Raw genomic sequence first — 14954 nt, 5'->3', positions numbered from 1 at the left:
GGATAGTTAGATTCTCATACTTGCTTTTGTATTCAATATGCTGCTGAAGATTGAATTGGAGAGTAGGACACAGTTCAGCCTCATGGAGATTCAGTTTTTTCAGACAGACACTTTTCATACCAAACAAAACTGGACACATGCATGGTAGCTTCTAAAGAGTTGGCAGGATGGTCAGTGGATAAAAGTGCTTGCCACACAAGCCTATCCAGTTGAGTTCAGTCCACAGAACCCACACTGGAAGGAGAGAGCCAGTTCCTGAAAGTTGTCCTCTGATCTTTACACGTGTGCTGTGGCATGTGTGCACACGCAAACACATCCTAATAGGAGTAGAACAATTTAAGAAGAGTCTAGGAATTGAAGTGTTTGTTGATGTTAAAGATGATCAAGAGCATGAAAATGTGTTATACACATTGTAGTAATACTGAAGAGAATTGGATTGTACTTTTTTTTTTTTTTTTTTGGTTTTTCGAGACAGGGTTTCTCTGTGTAGCTTTGCGCCTTTCCTGGGACTCACGTGGTAGCCCAGGCTGGCCTCGAACTCACAGAGATCCGCCTGGCTCTGCCTCCCGAGTGCTGGGATTAAAGGTGTGCGCCACCACCGCCCGGCTGGATTGTACTTCTAAGGCTTGTTCCTTCACGTAGCTTAGGCTGGTCTGTAGCCCGGGAGCAGCTCAGAGCTTGCATCTTACCACCTCTGCCTCTTGAGTGTTGGGATTATAGGCTTGTGCCAACACACCTGGTTCTCTTGGATCATTTTTCATTTGTAAACGCATTGAAAAGTAGGTGGTTCTGTGCTTCTGAGACTCAAGTGGCCCCTGTATAGAAAGAAGTTATTTCAAATGTACCCAAGCCAGAGCCCTTCCTCTGCTAGACAATGCTCTACTCCAGAACCAGCACCATAATTTTTGAAGGAGAGAATTCTAAGGAAAGAAGATACTAGTGATTATTGCTTACAAGGAGACAGAAAAACAAGGGCCTTGTAAGTATATATCAGCTTTGTGTACAGAAACTGCCAGTTCCTACAGACTGTTGGAGTAGTGGGGGAGGAGTGTCTGCTGATTTGTAATCTAGTGTCTTGATTGCAGCTGTCTGTACTGTGAGTGTGGGGACTGGTAAACAGTGGTGGTGTTCTTTGTCAGTCTGTAGGTATACTGTTAGAGCCTTGTAGTGACCACGGTGACAGTGAAGACGGCTGTCCTGAGAGGTAAGCCCCTTCTATTGTTGCTGATAAGTCAGTCATTTGGAGAATTGGAACCTTTTCACAGAGTTTTGGTTGAAAACTTTGGGTAAATGTCCATTAGAGCCCACAGTTAATCTTAAGAAAACCAGGCTTCTTATTTTAATGGTAGGTTAGAGTATATTAATAGCGACAAGTATTTAGTTTCCCAGCTGCAGACAAACATTAGTTATGAATGTATATTCAGAGAGAACACGGCCTTCTTAGAGATGACAAAAACTTGATTTATAGAACAGTTAGAATTTATCAGTACTGTAAATAGACATGTCAGTGAGCTGATAGTTTGGGAACTGTGGCCAGCCAACCAAAAATTGATGAAATACTAAAATGGATGAGTATGGGATATTTTTTGTTCCTGCTACTCATCCTTACTGTGTCCAAGGATAATCTTACCCATGTGGTGCTTGTTTACCCCATCACTGCAAGATGTCTGAGATAGTGAGATCCACCAAATGTAGTCTCCACAGATACAGTCCCTTTGAGGAAAAGCCTTGGCAGAGTGTTTTAATCAGCGATAGGAGGCTTTTCCAGTCACTCAGGTCTTGTTGCCCTTTACATCATTCTTTCAGAGGCTGCCAAGAAGTATATCCTAACATTCTTAGCAAGGTGATTTGATCTCTGAAAACGATCAATAATGAGGGCTCTGATAGAGCGTTACTGATTTGCTGATAGCCTGTTGGTCAGGTAAAGTTTTGTTAATGCTGTTGTATCTTAATTGTGAGTAGGAACCTGTTGTTGGAGGGTAAGTGAATTCTTTGGAGCCATGTCTCTGGAGTGTCCTCATACTCTGAAGGTCCACAGATTTCCTGCTTACGGAGCTCCTTGTGCTTCCTTTCAGGAGGCAGGACTGATCTTCTTCCAGCCCAGGGAGTTTTGGAGCTATGGGCTGAAGATATAAGATTAACAGGCATCCCCAGAATGATGACATCGGGATATGGTAGAACAATAAGTATCCATTTAGTGAGGACCCAGTCTTTTTGGAAAGCTCTTTACTCTTCAACTCATGTCTAGGTTAGCAAACTTGTTGTAGATCCAGAGTACTTTGGTTAGGTGGATTGCATTTTGCATGGTTAATACTTATGTTTTTCAGATTTAGATAATTAGGTCTTTGAGAGTGAGTCTAACCTATTCTACCATTTGCTCCGACCCTAAATAAAAGAAAGCCTTGAAGCAGTGATGGTGTACACCTTTAATCCCAGCACTCAGGAGGCAGAGGCAGGCAGATCTCTTGAGTTTGAGGCCAGCCTGGTCTACAGAGAGAGTTACATGACAACCAGGTCTATACAGAGAAACTCTGTCTTGACTCCTCACCTTCCTCCAAAAAAAGCTTGTCAGAGAATTCAGTTTCTCAGGCCACCAAAGATAAGATACTTATAAGGAGATAGCTTCTTTAAGTCAAGGCTTGTCTTCCAAGTGTTCATCACTATTATGACCACTTAAAAGTAGCATTTAAGTCTATGTATTATAAATTGACATAGATCTCTTTGAGGAGCATTTCCACTGTGAGCATATTGATAGCTTACCCTATTAATAACAAATGCTTTGTTGACTGGCCAAAGAGGTAGAGGTCATTTGTGACAACTTAGAATATGGTTCTTACATAGGGATTCATTTTCTGGGAAACTCAAAGGTGTATGAAGTTGTGGTGTTTTTTTTTTTTTTTTTTTTTTTTAATGTTGTATGTTAGGTTTTGTGGTGAGGGTCTAAGAAGCAGTAAACTTGTTGAGTTACAGTAACCTCCTGTGATAGTGCACAGCCGTAAGGGACAGATCCAAACCTTTGTAAGTCTTTGCATGGAGAGAAGAGTGGGTTAAAACTAGTCCTTACTTTATGGATTCCTTTTCTAATATGCATCAGTTCTTACTGGCTTCTATATTGTGGTTTTTAATTTTCCTTTCATAAAGATTTTTCTTTTGGGGGTGTTTTTATGTGGGGAGGGAGTGGTAGAGAGTATTATTCAATTTTTCTAAACCTGAAGTGAGTCTGTGGATCTTTTCAGTATTGTGTGATTTTCAGATATAGGGCTCCAAAGAATGGGCATGTGCCCTCATGTCACTTTCCTCTCACATTTAAATGCCAACTGTATTGGGAAGAGAAGGATCTAGGTAAGAAGTAATAAAAGTAACCTTTTTAGTTTGCATATGCTAATAACTCTGCTTGTGTTTTTAGGAAGGAGTATTTGTTATGTGACAGTGATAAATTGCCGCACTTGATTCTGGTAAGAACTATCTTTATGTTATAGTTCTGTTGCTTAGATTAATGTATCAGTTATTATATCTGGCCTCTAACTCTTGCATTGGATAAGTTGAAAGGAGTCATGTATGTTATAGTTAAGTATCAATTAATGTGGTTACAAGATTGTGGGTTATGAAAGTACTTTCCTAAATTTGAGATCCAAATTTGGTTTCCTAGTAAGACATTATAAAATGCAAATTTGCATTTGAATAGTTTGCTTGGAGCTGAAGAGATGGCCTGCTCTGGCTGCTCTTCCAGAGGTCCTGAGTTCAATTCCCAGCAATCACATGGTGGCTCACAACCATCTATAACGGGATCTGGTGCTGTTTTCTGGTATTTAGATATACAAGCCAACAAAGCACTCATACATATAAAATACATAACCAAACCTGAAACAACAGCAGCAGCAACACTGACTCCTCTTCCAGAGCATCTGAGTCTGATCCCAGCACCCACCCCCACGGCAGTTCAAACCATCTGTGCCTCCAGTCTCAGGGCATCTGATGCCATCTTCTGGCCTCCTTGGGCACAAGGCACACATGTGGTGCACATAGCATAGGTGCACGCAAAACATTCACACGCACACATACACACACACACACACAGAAATGGGACAGTTGGCTTTGTTGGCACAATAAAGTAATGAAAAATACATATTGTGTGCTGATTGTCTCTGAGCCAGTTGTGAGAAGTGTCATGGTTATGAAATGCATTCTTTATTTTAAAATGCAGGATTCCAGTAGCAAGATACATGATTTGAATGCCAACACTGAATCAGAAGTGACCGACGGTCAGAGTGTTGGTGTTCAAGGAGAAGCAGCATGTATACAGATTGCACATTTAGATCTGAAGAATGTTTCTGATGGTGATAAATGGGAAGGTAATTTTACTCACACATGACAATTTCCCAGCCCCTTTATTTGTAACTGAAGTAACCCAGAGCAGTGACAAGACTCCTACTTCTTCTGGACAATGCTTGTCGTCCTGCTCTGCTCTCTCTTGAAAACAAATGAAGCTTGTTGTTTTTGTCTTTGGATTTTGTTTTGTTTTCTCAAGTATAATAGTAGAGCAGCTCTTTCATGAGTAGAATATATATGATTAGCTCTGAGAAAGGATGCTGCTGCTGGGCATGAGGGTACATGCCTATAATCCAGCATCTGGGAGAGAAGGAGGATCGTGAGTTTCAAGACCAGCCTGAGCTATATCCTGAGACCATCTCAGCGCCCCTCCCCAAGGCACTTCTCTCAAAGAAAAATCAAAATTGGTTAAAAATAAAAATCACCCCAGAATGGACTTGGTTAATTATTAAATCAGATACCATCATTTGTTCTTTGAAAGTTCAGTGTATTAGAGTTTTGGTGCTTTTACCAGTTTAAATAGGATGTTTAGCTACTTTTTCTTACAATCATCAGTAATAGCTTTTTATTTTTTAATTCTTTAAGGGTCCTTCTAAGCAAAGATTTACTGTAGATTACTAAAGTATTTGGGGGGAGACCCTAACATTTGTACAAAGGAATGAAGTTTAAATTTAACAAGCAATATGGGCATAATTATTTTTTAAATTTAGCAAATGTACACTGAATTTTTGCTAAAGGTTTTACATTAAGAAAAACCATAAATTGTAAACAGATATTGGACTTAGTGAATTATTTACACATTCAAGTTTTTCTTGGAACAATACTGGAATCCACAGTTTACTCTGGAGTCCGTGAAAAGACGACGGTTAGTGAGATGGGTGGATGATAGACAGCAGGTGCAGTGAGTGCTAATGGGGACTGTCAGCGGTCGGCAGATACTCACTTACCTCTGCTGTATTTCACCAACCCTCAAATGTCGGCCACGGGGGAAGGACACGCAGCCAGTTTGGATCCAGGAGTCTGAGTCATGAACCATCCTTGTGAAGAGAAAGTGAGACAACTCAGGACTCTGAGCCCAGTTTCTGTTGATGTGCCTAGAGACCTGGGATTGTCTCTTGACAGGTTATTTGGTGACGTACAGTGGCGGTACCTGAAGGGACAGTGCCAGTGCCCGAGTTCCTTCTGCCAACTGACCACAGTTTCAGTGTAGATTTCGTTGTTCTTAGTCTTCAGTCTCAAGTCCGGGCATTTTAAAACGTCCTACCAAATCCTTGTCTGTGCCAATTTTAGTGTGATCCTCCCCACCCGAGTTCTAGATCTCTGATTGTGAGCCCTAACTTAAACTGAATCAGGAGGTTGGTGTCTGCTTGACTTATTCAGAACTTCTAGAATTAATAAAGAAGCTCCCTTGAGTTAGGAGATGTTAGCCTACTGGTGGTGGTGAAGAACACATGTCTGTTACTGGAAAGCAACAGTGGCTAAAAGAGCACCCTTGGGAACCTTGGTAGGAAAGGAGTCCCTGAACAAGAGGGTAGGATACGATGAAGCACTTTTGTCTCTTCTGGTAGGAGATGCAAATAAATAACCACTTAGGATCTCCGACTGGAGGCTCTGACCCTGAGTTAAACCTGCGAGAATGAGCGGTTTCCATTGTTGGAGAGACGGGTGTCTCTAGCTCCAGCTTTCTGGAGGTTCTCAAAGAAAGCCCAGTGCTGGTTTCCCTCTGTCGGAATCCACCTGGAGCTTGTGAAAGGAGGAGGAGCAGGTCTGCTTTCCAATGCCAGGGCTGCCTCGTTACCCACCTGCTCACAGTCGGGGTAAATCCATGTAGGTCTCTTCCAGAAGGGGATCGGAGACCTTCAGAAACTCAACGCTAGTGGGTAGGTGAGTGAACTGCCTAACGTTAGTCATGTTGGTCTAACTTTGCCACAACTGTGAATATTGATTTTCTGCAATTAGGTGTTGGAATATTAAAAACAACAACAACAAAAACTTAAGATACTAAATTTCTTTAGACCTTGTGTACTTTGAAATCTATAGACATATTTTGTTTGTTTGATGTGACTGTAGTCGAGGAATGGGGATGACTCCACAAATTGGGGCCCAGCTCAAAGGGTAGTTGGCAGAAGACAGTCAGCAAGCAGGTTGCATTTGTCTGCCACAACCAATATGAATTGGTGGCAGCCGTTCAAAGTCTTAATGGCGGTGGCCATCATCTTTCCCTCCGTCTTTCTGCTGCTGTCTCTGGGATGAAATACAGTAGTAGTCTTTTAGGAAGCATAAAGCCTGAACAAAGGGAGAGTTTTGTTTGTTTGTTTTCTCTTGTTGGTCCTGGGGATTGAACCTAGAGCCTTGAAGATGCCAAGAAGCACTCCATCAGTTAATGATACCCTCAGCCTTTTAAGGGAGTTGTTTCTTTCTGTCAGTCTTACTAAAGGCTTCAAAGTGTACTTGGCTAAGATGGTTCGGTTCTTCATCCTGTGTCTGAGATTAACAGTCACTTTTGGGTTTGCCTTACTTGCTGAAATAGAAATGTATGTCTGCTACAGTGTGGTCAGTAGTCATTCTTTGAACGATGTTTTTGAGCAGAATGCCTAACTGGTCTTAGGGAAATGGTTTTGGTATCCTTGGCTTTGTGTTATGTGTATGGTTTGTTCTGCCTGTGCTGTGTGTTCACTTTAGTATTTTTTGCCATTTTTTCCATTTTATTAGCGTCATGCCTTATCACTTTCCCCCTCATTGATTTCAAAACAATGCATCTGCAGAGAGATGGGGAGGGTAAGTATGGCTCACCATAGTTAGTCTTTCCTTTGTGTGGTTCACTTGCTTTGTCTTGTCATTAGCCCTTCTCCTGCTGTCCCCAAATTTTAGGAAAACTTTCATGTTTAAAAACTAAGGAAAAAATGTTTTTGTCAATATTTTTCTCTTAAAACATGGCAGTTTCTCATAAAATGTTCATTATTAATGTATTTGCTGGGACACAGGTACAAGGGTTGCTCTGAAATCACTGTATTGCTGAGTTTATTGTGGGATTACATACTTGTTACCCAACTTTTAGTCACCAAATTGATCTAGACTTCAAAAGCAAGCTAAATTATTTTCTAAAAAACTGTTAAAAAATAATGCTTTAAATGGCTAATACATAACATTAAACTAAATTGCTGAAGTGGTTGTCCTGATTATTGTCTAAAGAAAATGACAACTTTTAAAATTTTGATATTGTTAATCCATTATTGCATTAGTTTTTGCTTTTACAATAGCTATATCATCAAGATTCAAAATTTTAGTTTTAAAGTCTAATGTATAGCTAGGAAGCCTCTCCTTTCCCGTAATCCAGTGATGCTTAAAATTCATGTTATATTTGGCTTAGATTTGTAGATGGTTTGTGTGAGAAGATACATAAGTTATATTAACATGGCTTCAGTGGAAAGATACAGGATCACTGTAGTCAGAAAAATGTGCTTAAGGAGAACCAGCACGGTTTTGTTCTCACTGAAATACTGTTGTGGGAATTTAAGTAAGAGTGTGTGTGTGTGTGTGTGTGTGTGTGTGTGTGTGTGTGTGTGTGTGTGTGTGTGTGTGTATCTTAGAAACCCCATAACAGAAAAGTAATTACCACTATTTTATTGTCAACAGTTTATGTTTATGTCATGTTATTTAACATATTGTGAACAGGATTAGTTGACTCCTCACTTCAAATATTAGAATTCTTAGAGTGTTAGTTCTGTTTCTTAGTTCTGTGTAGTGTGGGGAAAACTGTCATATTTTAACATACCAGCCACTATCTGATAGAGAGTTCATATGCCTAGTGAGTGAGTGTTCACTGTTTCTAAGTAAAGACTTGTATTTGAAAAAATGTTTTTCTGTGTAATGTCTTTAGAATATTGAGTTAGGATTATGTTAAATAACATCTTTAGAATTAAATTTAAGAAACTTAATAGTAGTGTTGCTTTGTTACTGGGTTCAGGCATTTAAGGTGAATCTCTTAATGAGAGGATATGACAAATGAAGCTTGGATAATTTTAAACCCCAGCAGGCATTATGAATATGCTAGTATCTCTTGCTTTGATGTTTTCATATATAATGAACCCACTATACAATGTTGTAGACTCAAGACTCCCATAATCCCGCCCTTGTGTTTGTTTCACAGAGCCGTTTCCTGCATTTAAGTCTTGGCAGGAGGACTCGGAGTCTGGAGAAGCTCAGCTGTCTCCACAGGCTGCAAGGATGACTCACCATCCCCTGGGAGAGGACTGCCCTCCAGTATTATCACATCGTAGTTTAGACTTTGGACAAAGCCAGCGTTTCCTACATGATCCAGAAGCGTTGGATTTTTCATCCAAGGCGCTTTCCTTCACTAGGTGTGTGATAGCACATATTTGAGAGGCAGTTCTCATTCTGTACACAGATGCTTCCAGGCGCATTGTTTAAAGCCGCTGTCCCTATTCCTGAAGCATGTTTTGTAATTCTCTTGCTGTTGCATTTTGAATTTATTGAGGTTTATGTAGTACTTGGGGTGAACTGTTAGACTGGGCATTTCTTCATGGTTTAGTCCTCTTTCATCTATTCATTTGTAATTGAAATGTAGAACTCTGAAAGGAAAGAAGCTGACCAGTTTCCAGTGTTCTAATTGAAACTTAATTTTAATTGGGTTCCTCAGCTGTCTTGGAAGCAGGAGAGGGACTGTGGTCTTGGCATCCTCTTCAGCATCATAGACTGCACCTTCTTCCCAGAAGGAGCTGACATGTACTGAGTGACCAGGGTGCCTGCTGCCAAGTCAACTCTGACCTCCATACTCTCTTTCTATGTGCGTGAGAGAGAGAGGCAGGGGCAGAGAAAAGATTACAAAAGGAAAACAACAGCAAAATCTCAGAAATGTCCAAGCTGACAGAGGCTGCATAGGGAAAACCTGTGAAAAAGGGGACATTGTCTCTGCCGTAGTCTGACGCCTTCATTCATTTGGTTCAGCAGTGTCTGCCTTCCAGATTGAAGCTCTAATGCTTTTTCAGCTCAGGAAGTCAATAGAGGAAAGAGCAACAGGTCTTCTTCTGTGCCTTACTAGCAGGTGTCCTTGACATTGCAGCTTGTCATTCATGATTGACAGATTAACTCTGCTGTTGAAAATGGAGGCTCTGGTTACTGTTGTTCAGATAAGTTTAGAATGTGTTATAGCATGTGTATGATGTGTTGGGGAGGGGGATTCTTTGTGTGAAAGTGAGAACAACTTTGTAGTCAGTTTTTATGGTGTTGAGGATCAAACACAAGGCTCCCTAGATATGCTTACTATACCGACTGAGCTACATCCTAAGGCCTAAGATTCTGATTTACATGTATTTTGTTACTAGAAAATTTCTTTTGTTTAATAACATTGAAAAGAGTTTCATCATTTTAAAAGCCAACATTGAGGTGGGGGGTGACGAGAGAGATGGATTGGGGTTAAGAGCACTTACAGTTCCTCGTACCCATATTGTGTAACTCCAGCTTCAGGGGACCCTGTGCCTCTTGTGGCCTCCATAGGCACCTGCACTCACATGTACACATTGGGCTGCAAAGATGGCTTGGTGACTTACAAGCATACCATCATGATCAGTCCACATGAGTCTATTAAATGGGTAACAGGATTTATTAAGATATAAATGGAGGAAATACACTCAAGTAGACAGAATGGAGTAGACAGCTGAAATAGTCCTCTGATCTGACTGGGAGCAAATCCAGGCAGGAGCAGGGAGAAGGGGCATGGGACCCTTCTCCAACTCCTTTTTAGAGGTCACGTACCCTCCTTTGGGCTGTATAGCCCAAGGTCATGGACGGAGCAAATGCCACTACAGCATACTGCTCTTGCAGAGGACCCAAGTTCCATCTTCAGCACTCATATCAGGTGGCTCACAACCACTTGTTTGTTTGTTTTTTTTTTTTTGGTTTTTCGAGACAGAGTTTCTCTGTGTAGCTTTGCTCCTTTCCTGGAACTCACTCTGTAGCCCAGGCTGGCCTCGAACTCACAGAGATCCGCCTGGCTCTGCCTCCCAAGTGCTGGGATTAAAGGCGTGCGCCACCACCGCCCGGCTCACAAACCACTTGTAACTCCATCTCCAGGAGGATCTGGTCCCTCTGGCCTCTGAAGGCACCCGAACTCTTGTGCATACCCCCTAACCCTCATACACAAAACTTAAAAAAGCAAGCAGCTAACATAGACTTTGTATACTTCCAAATGCTCTAATATTAGGAAACAGCTTTGGATATTTTTTTGTAGGAAAAATGCAGCAAGCAAACATCATTGTAAGTGATACTAAATAGGAAATGATTCAACAGTACCATTTTTTTGTTTGCTTTTAAAGAGCCTTGGTGTAGGGCTGGAGCACATGTACTGCTCTGCCAAAGGACCAAGGGCCAGTTTCAGCACCCATGTCAGGCAGCTTACAACTACCTGTCTCAGGCTTCAGGAGGATCTGCTGCCTCTACCTGTCATGGGCACTGGTGCACTCCCATACAGACAGACACACACATATAATTAAAAATAATTTAAATTTAAAAAAATTTCATTTATTCATTTGAGATAGTGTCTCTCTATGTAGTTCTGGCTGTCCTGGAACTCACTTTGTAGACCAGGCTGCCCTTGAACTCACAGAGATTCCCTTGAAGACACTATGATATTTTTAAAAATTTATTACTGCACCAGGTGGTGATGGTGCACGCGTTTAATTCCAGCACTTGGGAGGCAGAGGCTGATGGATCTCTGAGTTTGAGGCCTAGTCTACAGAGCAAGTTCCAGGACAGCCAGGGCTGTTATATAGAGAAACCTTATCACAGAAACACACCCCCCAAGTTATTATTTCATACATGTGTGCATGTATGCGTGACACACACACACACACACACACACACAGAAACAGAGAAGAGAGAGAGTGCTTCCAGCTCTTGTGGGTTACGGATATCAAACTCAAATCATTAGGTTTGAGCAGCAAGTGCTGTACCTGCCAAGCCATCTTGCTAGCCCCTGTGTAGTAGTCTTAGAAGTTACTCACTGCTTTACTGTGGAGACAGTATTTGGAATTTAAGGTAGTGAACTGTGTTAGCATTGGTGAAGTTCAGAAATGCAAGATATGATCTGAAGGCTTTCCGGGGGCTGCATGGTTTGCGTGGCTTCCTATCCCTGTTGTGTCCCTCTTTGGGAGGTTTTTAGTCTCAGCACTGAATGTAAACACAGGTTTTAATCTCTGGGAGAATGTGTGTGCAACACCCCTTCCTTCCTTCCTTCCTTCCAACTAGTATTCCCAACTACAATTCTCTGGGGTTGGGACATAGCTTAGTGGTTAAGAGTACTGACTGCTCTTGCAGAGGACCCAGGCTCAGTTCCCAACACCCACATGGTGGCTCACAACCATCTGTAACTCCAGTTCCTGGGGATCTGATGCTCTCTTCTGGTTTCCAAGGACACTAGGCACACAGTGATGTATGGGTATAACAAAACACAGGCAAAACACCCATACATACAACATCAACAATAATAATAAACAATACAAACCTTTTCACAGGGTTCCCGGTAACATACTACACTGCCTTCTGGCAGGCTGGATTAAGTTGCCTAAACTGACACTCAGAGAGTCAATAAGAAATCTTGATCATTTAAATACATTTTATATTGCCCGCCCTAATTTTAATTATGTGTATATGTGTTTTTCTGTGTGTGGGTTTGTGCATGTGAGTACAGTGCTTGCAGAGACCAGAGGTGTCAGATCCCCTGAGATTGGAATTACAGATAGTTGTAAGCTACCACGTGGGTGCTAGGAACTGAACCTGGGACCTCTTAGAAGAGTAGCCAGTGCTCTTAACTGCTGATTCATCTCTCCAGCCTAAGACTCTTTTTGTTACCACGTGTGATAGCTAATTTATTTATTGGCTGTTCTTTAGTATTAGGGATTTAATTTCACTGAAAATTATTATTACCATTATTATTGTATTACATGCTCATGCCACAGTGCTTATATGGAGACCAGAGGGCAAACTGCTGAGCCTTGGCGCTGGCCCTCCCTTCACTTTTAAGATGTCCTCACTAATAGTAACACATCAGGACAATAAGTAATGCCATGTTGACACTTGAAAATGTAACACACCGTGTTGGCCTGTTGTTTTAATTCAGAATTCGAAGGTCATCCTTTAGTTCAAAAGATGAGAAAAGAGAAGACAGAACACCTTATCAGTTGGTCAAGAAACTTCAGAAAAAAATCAGACAATTTGAGGAACAATTTGAAAGGGAAAGAAATAGCAAGGTAAGTTTGTAGCACTGCCTAGTACAAGCTCAAGTTCATATTAGAGCTGAGAGAGGAGGGTCTTAGAACAAGTGCTCCAGCGCTTTCCTCAGAACACACCTGAGATGCTAGGGAAGGAGTAATGATTGTGGACACCTGAGAGCCAGCGGGTCCTTAGTTTGTCTTGATTTCTGTGACAGCATTCTTAACGTTGTACCAGCGTGTTTTTATGTTCTCATGTGCAAACAGTTTTTAGAATTCTTAAACTAAATTTACATTAACAGATCAAAGTTCTGCTCTGACATAAACCACAAGTTACAAAGGGGAGGGAGGAAATGAAGAAAACGCGTGTTTTTAATAATTAGATAATAGTTAGAACCTGTATGTAGAGTCGAATGCCTAGGGATGAAACACCTACCTTCAAACCTGTCTCCTTCCAGTTGTCTGACCGTGAGAAGCTTGATATCAAATTAAAGTGAGAATTGAATGAATTAACGTAACTATTGTATATTACAAACGTCAGTGATCTTTCTCCATAACTTTGTAGCCCTCCTACAGTGACATTGCAGCCAATCCGAAGGTATTAAAATGGATGACAGAGCTTACAAAGTTGCGGAAGCAGATTAAAGGTATGAGTCTACACTTTGTGGAAAATTTACGTCTTTAAAACATAAATCTATAAAAAATGTAGTTATAAATTTGATTATTTTAAATCTTGGAACTGGTGCATGCCCATAATCCCAACTCCTCCGAGTTTGAGGCCAGCCTAGTCTTACAGAGCAAGTTCTAGGACAGCTTGGGCTATACAGAGAAACCCTGTCTTGAATAATAATAATAAAATCTATTTTGGAACTTTTTTTGGAAAAAAAATAGATTTCCTTTTATTGTTAAGGCCAGTAATGTATATTAAGAAATGGGAATCTTAATGTGGGTGGTTGTGGCACACGCCTTTAATCCCAGCACTCTAGAGGCAGAGGCAGGTGGATCTCTGTGAGTTCGAGGCCAGCCAGGTCTACAAAGTGAGTTCCAGGATAGACTCCAAAGCTACACAGAGAAACCCTGTCTCGAAAAACCAAAAAATAAAAATAAAAATAAAATAAATGGGATTCTTTGTGCTATGTTCTTTTCAATGTTTTTTATTTGTTTGTATGAGTATTATTCTTTTGAAAGATACCCTAGATTATATTCATGGGTGCACTGATCCTATACAATTTATCTGAAATATATTCTAAATATTGAACTGCTTTGGGTTTTGGTAGGTATTTCATTAAGATCTTTGTGCATGGGTGGGGGTAAAATTTTATCTAAGACAATATAATTAGGAGCTGGGAATAAATATTACTCAGTGGTAGAGTACTTGCCTACCATCTGTGAGGCCCTGTGTTCCATCTCTAGTCCCTAGGCTTATTGAATTTATGAAACTATAAAAATTAACTGGTAAGTTGTAAATTTTTCCTAAGCCATAAATTATGCCAGGTTTTTTAGATGTTAGTATAGTGTTAATATAGTTAAGTTCTATTTATTCTGTGTTAACTGAGCATGCTTTAATAATTACCACTCCTTTAAAAGTTACCTGTGTGAGGAAAAGATTGACAGTTTGGACCATTGCTTTGCTTTGCTTTATTCATTTGAACTTGGTGGAAATTTTCATAACTCTTAAGATTTGAGACACTGTTCCTGCTGTTATAGGCTTCAGTTTTGTGGTTAAGGTCATTTCTTGAGGCTCTTTTTTAAAGGACTATTTCCTTTTCTAGTTCTGTAAGCATTTCCTTATTTGAACCACTTTCCAGCCGTTAATTGTTCCCATTAAATTGATTAAATAGCCTCATATTCCAGTTTTCTTCCACTCCTGCTGTCATCCTTTGCACAGACCAGAATTGTCTTTTAAGAGTATTGTTACTCTTTTATTGTATTCTTCCATTGGGTTTCCCTTTCTACTTAGATTTACTCTAAGTCTAAACGCTATACCATGCCTCTTAAGAGCCTGTACACACTGCCCTTTGTAGATTTTTATCATGTTAATGTCTTTTTTCCGTTCACAAACTTGGAAAAATTTAGGGCTTTTGATCAGGCTATTGCCTCCATTGGACACAAATGCTTTTCTCCCCTTAGTCTTCCGTGCTTGGTCTAGTTAAATGTGGAATGCCCTATTCATTCCATATTCAGCTAGAATGACACCAGTCAGAGAGGCTTTCTTTGATATTGTGGGTTTTGTTTTGTTTTTTTTCCCCCCAGACACGGTTTCTCTGTGGATCCTTGGCTATCCCAGAACTCTGTAGATCAGGCTGGCCTCCCAAGTGCTGGGATTAAAGGCATGTGCCACCACAGCCCAGTGACAGAGGCCTTCTTTGTTGATCCCATCCAGTATTCTTCCTCCAC

General features: G+C 40.7%; 1 protein-coding gene across 6 annotated transcripts in view; it reads left to right on the top strand.

The window, feature by feature from the left end:
• Fam13b (family with sequence similarity 13 member B) overlaps window positions 1-14954 on the top strand; it is a 58905-nt gene that overhangs the window by 31156 nt on the left and 12795 nt on the right. For 5 of the 6 annotated variants that reach the window (XM_052741844.1, XM_052741846.1, XM_052741841.1 and 2 more), the window contains exons 9-15: window positions 1140-1204; window positions 3407-3455; window positions 4205-4352; window positions 7042-7107; window positions 8480-8690; window positions 12467-12596; window positions 13123-13204. In XM_052741844.1, coding sequence (XP_052597804.1) covers window positions 1140-1204; window positions 3407-3455; window positions 4205-4352; window positions 7042-7107; window positions 8480-8690; window positions 12467-12596; window positions 13123-13204 — 751 coding nt within the window. The remainder of the gene's footprint in view (window positions 1-1139; window positions 1205-3406; window positions 3456-4204; window positions 4353-7041; window positions 7108-8479; window positions 8691-12466; window positions 12597-13122; window positions 13205-14954) is intronic. The other variant, XM_052741845.1, reaches the window with a different exon arrangement.

This window comes from Peromyscus californicus, unplaced genomic scaffold (genome assembly GCF_007827085.1).
Source record: "Peromyscus californicus insignis strain IS unplaced genomic scaffold, ASM782708v3 Scaffold_17__1_contigs__length_78620276, whole genome shotgun sequence".
Classification (NCBI taxonomy): Eukaryota; Metazoa; Chordata; class Mammalia; order Rodentia; family Cricetidae; genus Peromyscus; species Peromyscus californicus.
This window is presented reverse-complemented; position numbering and strand designations above follow the sequence as displayed.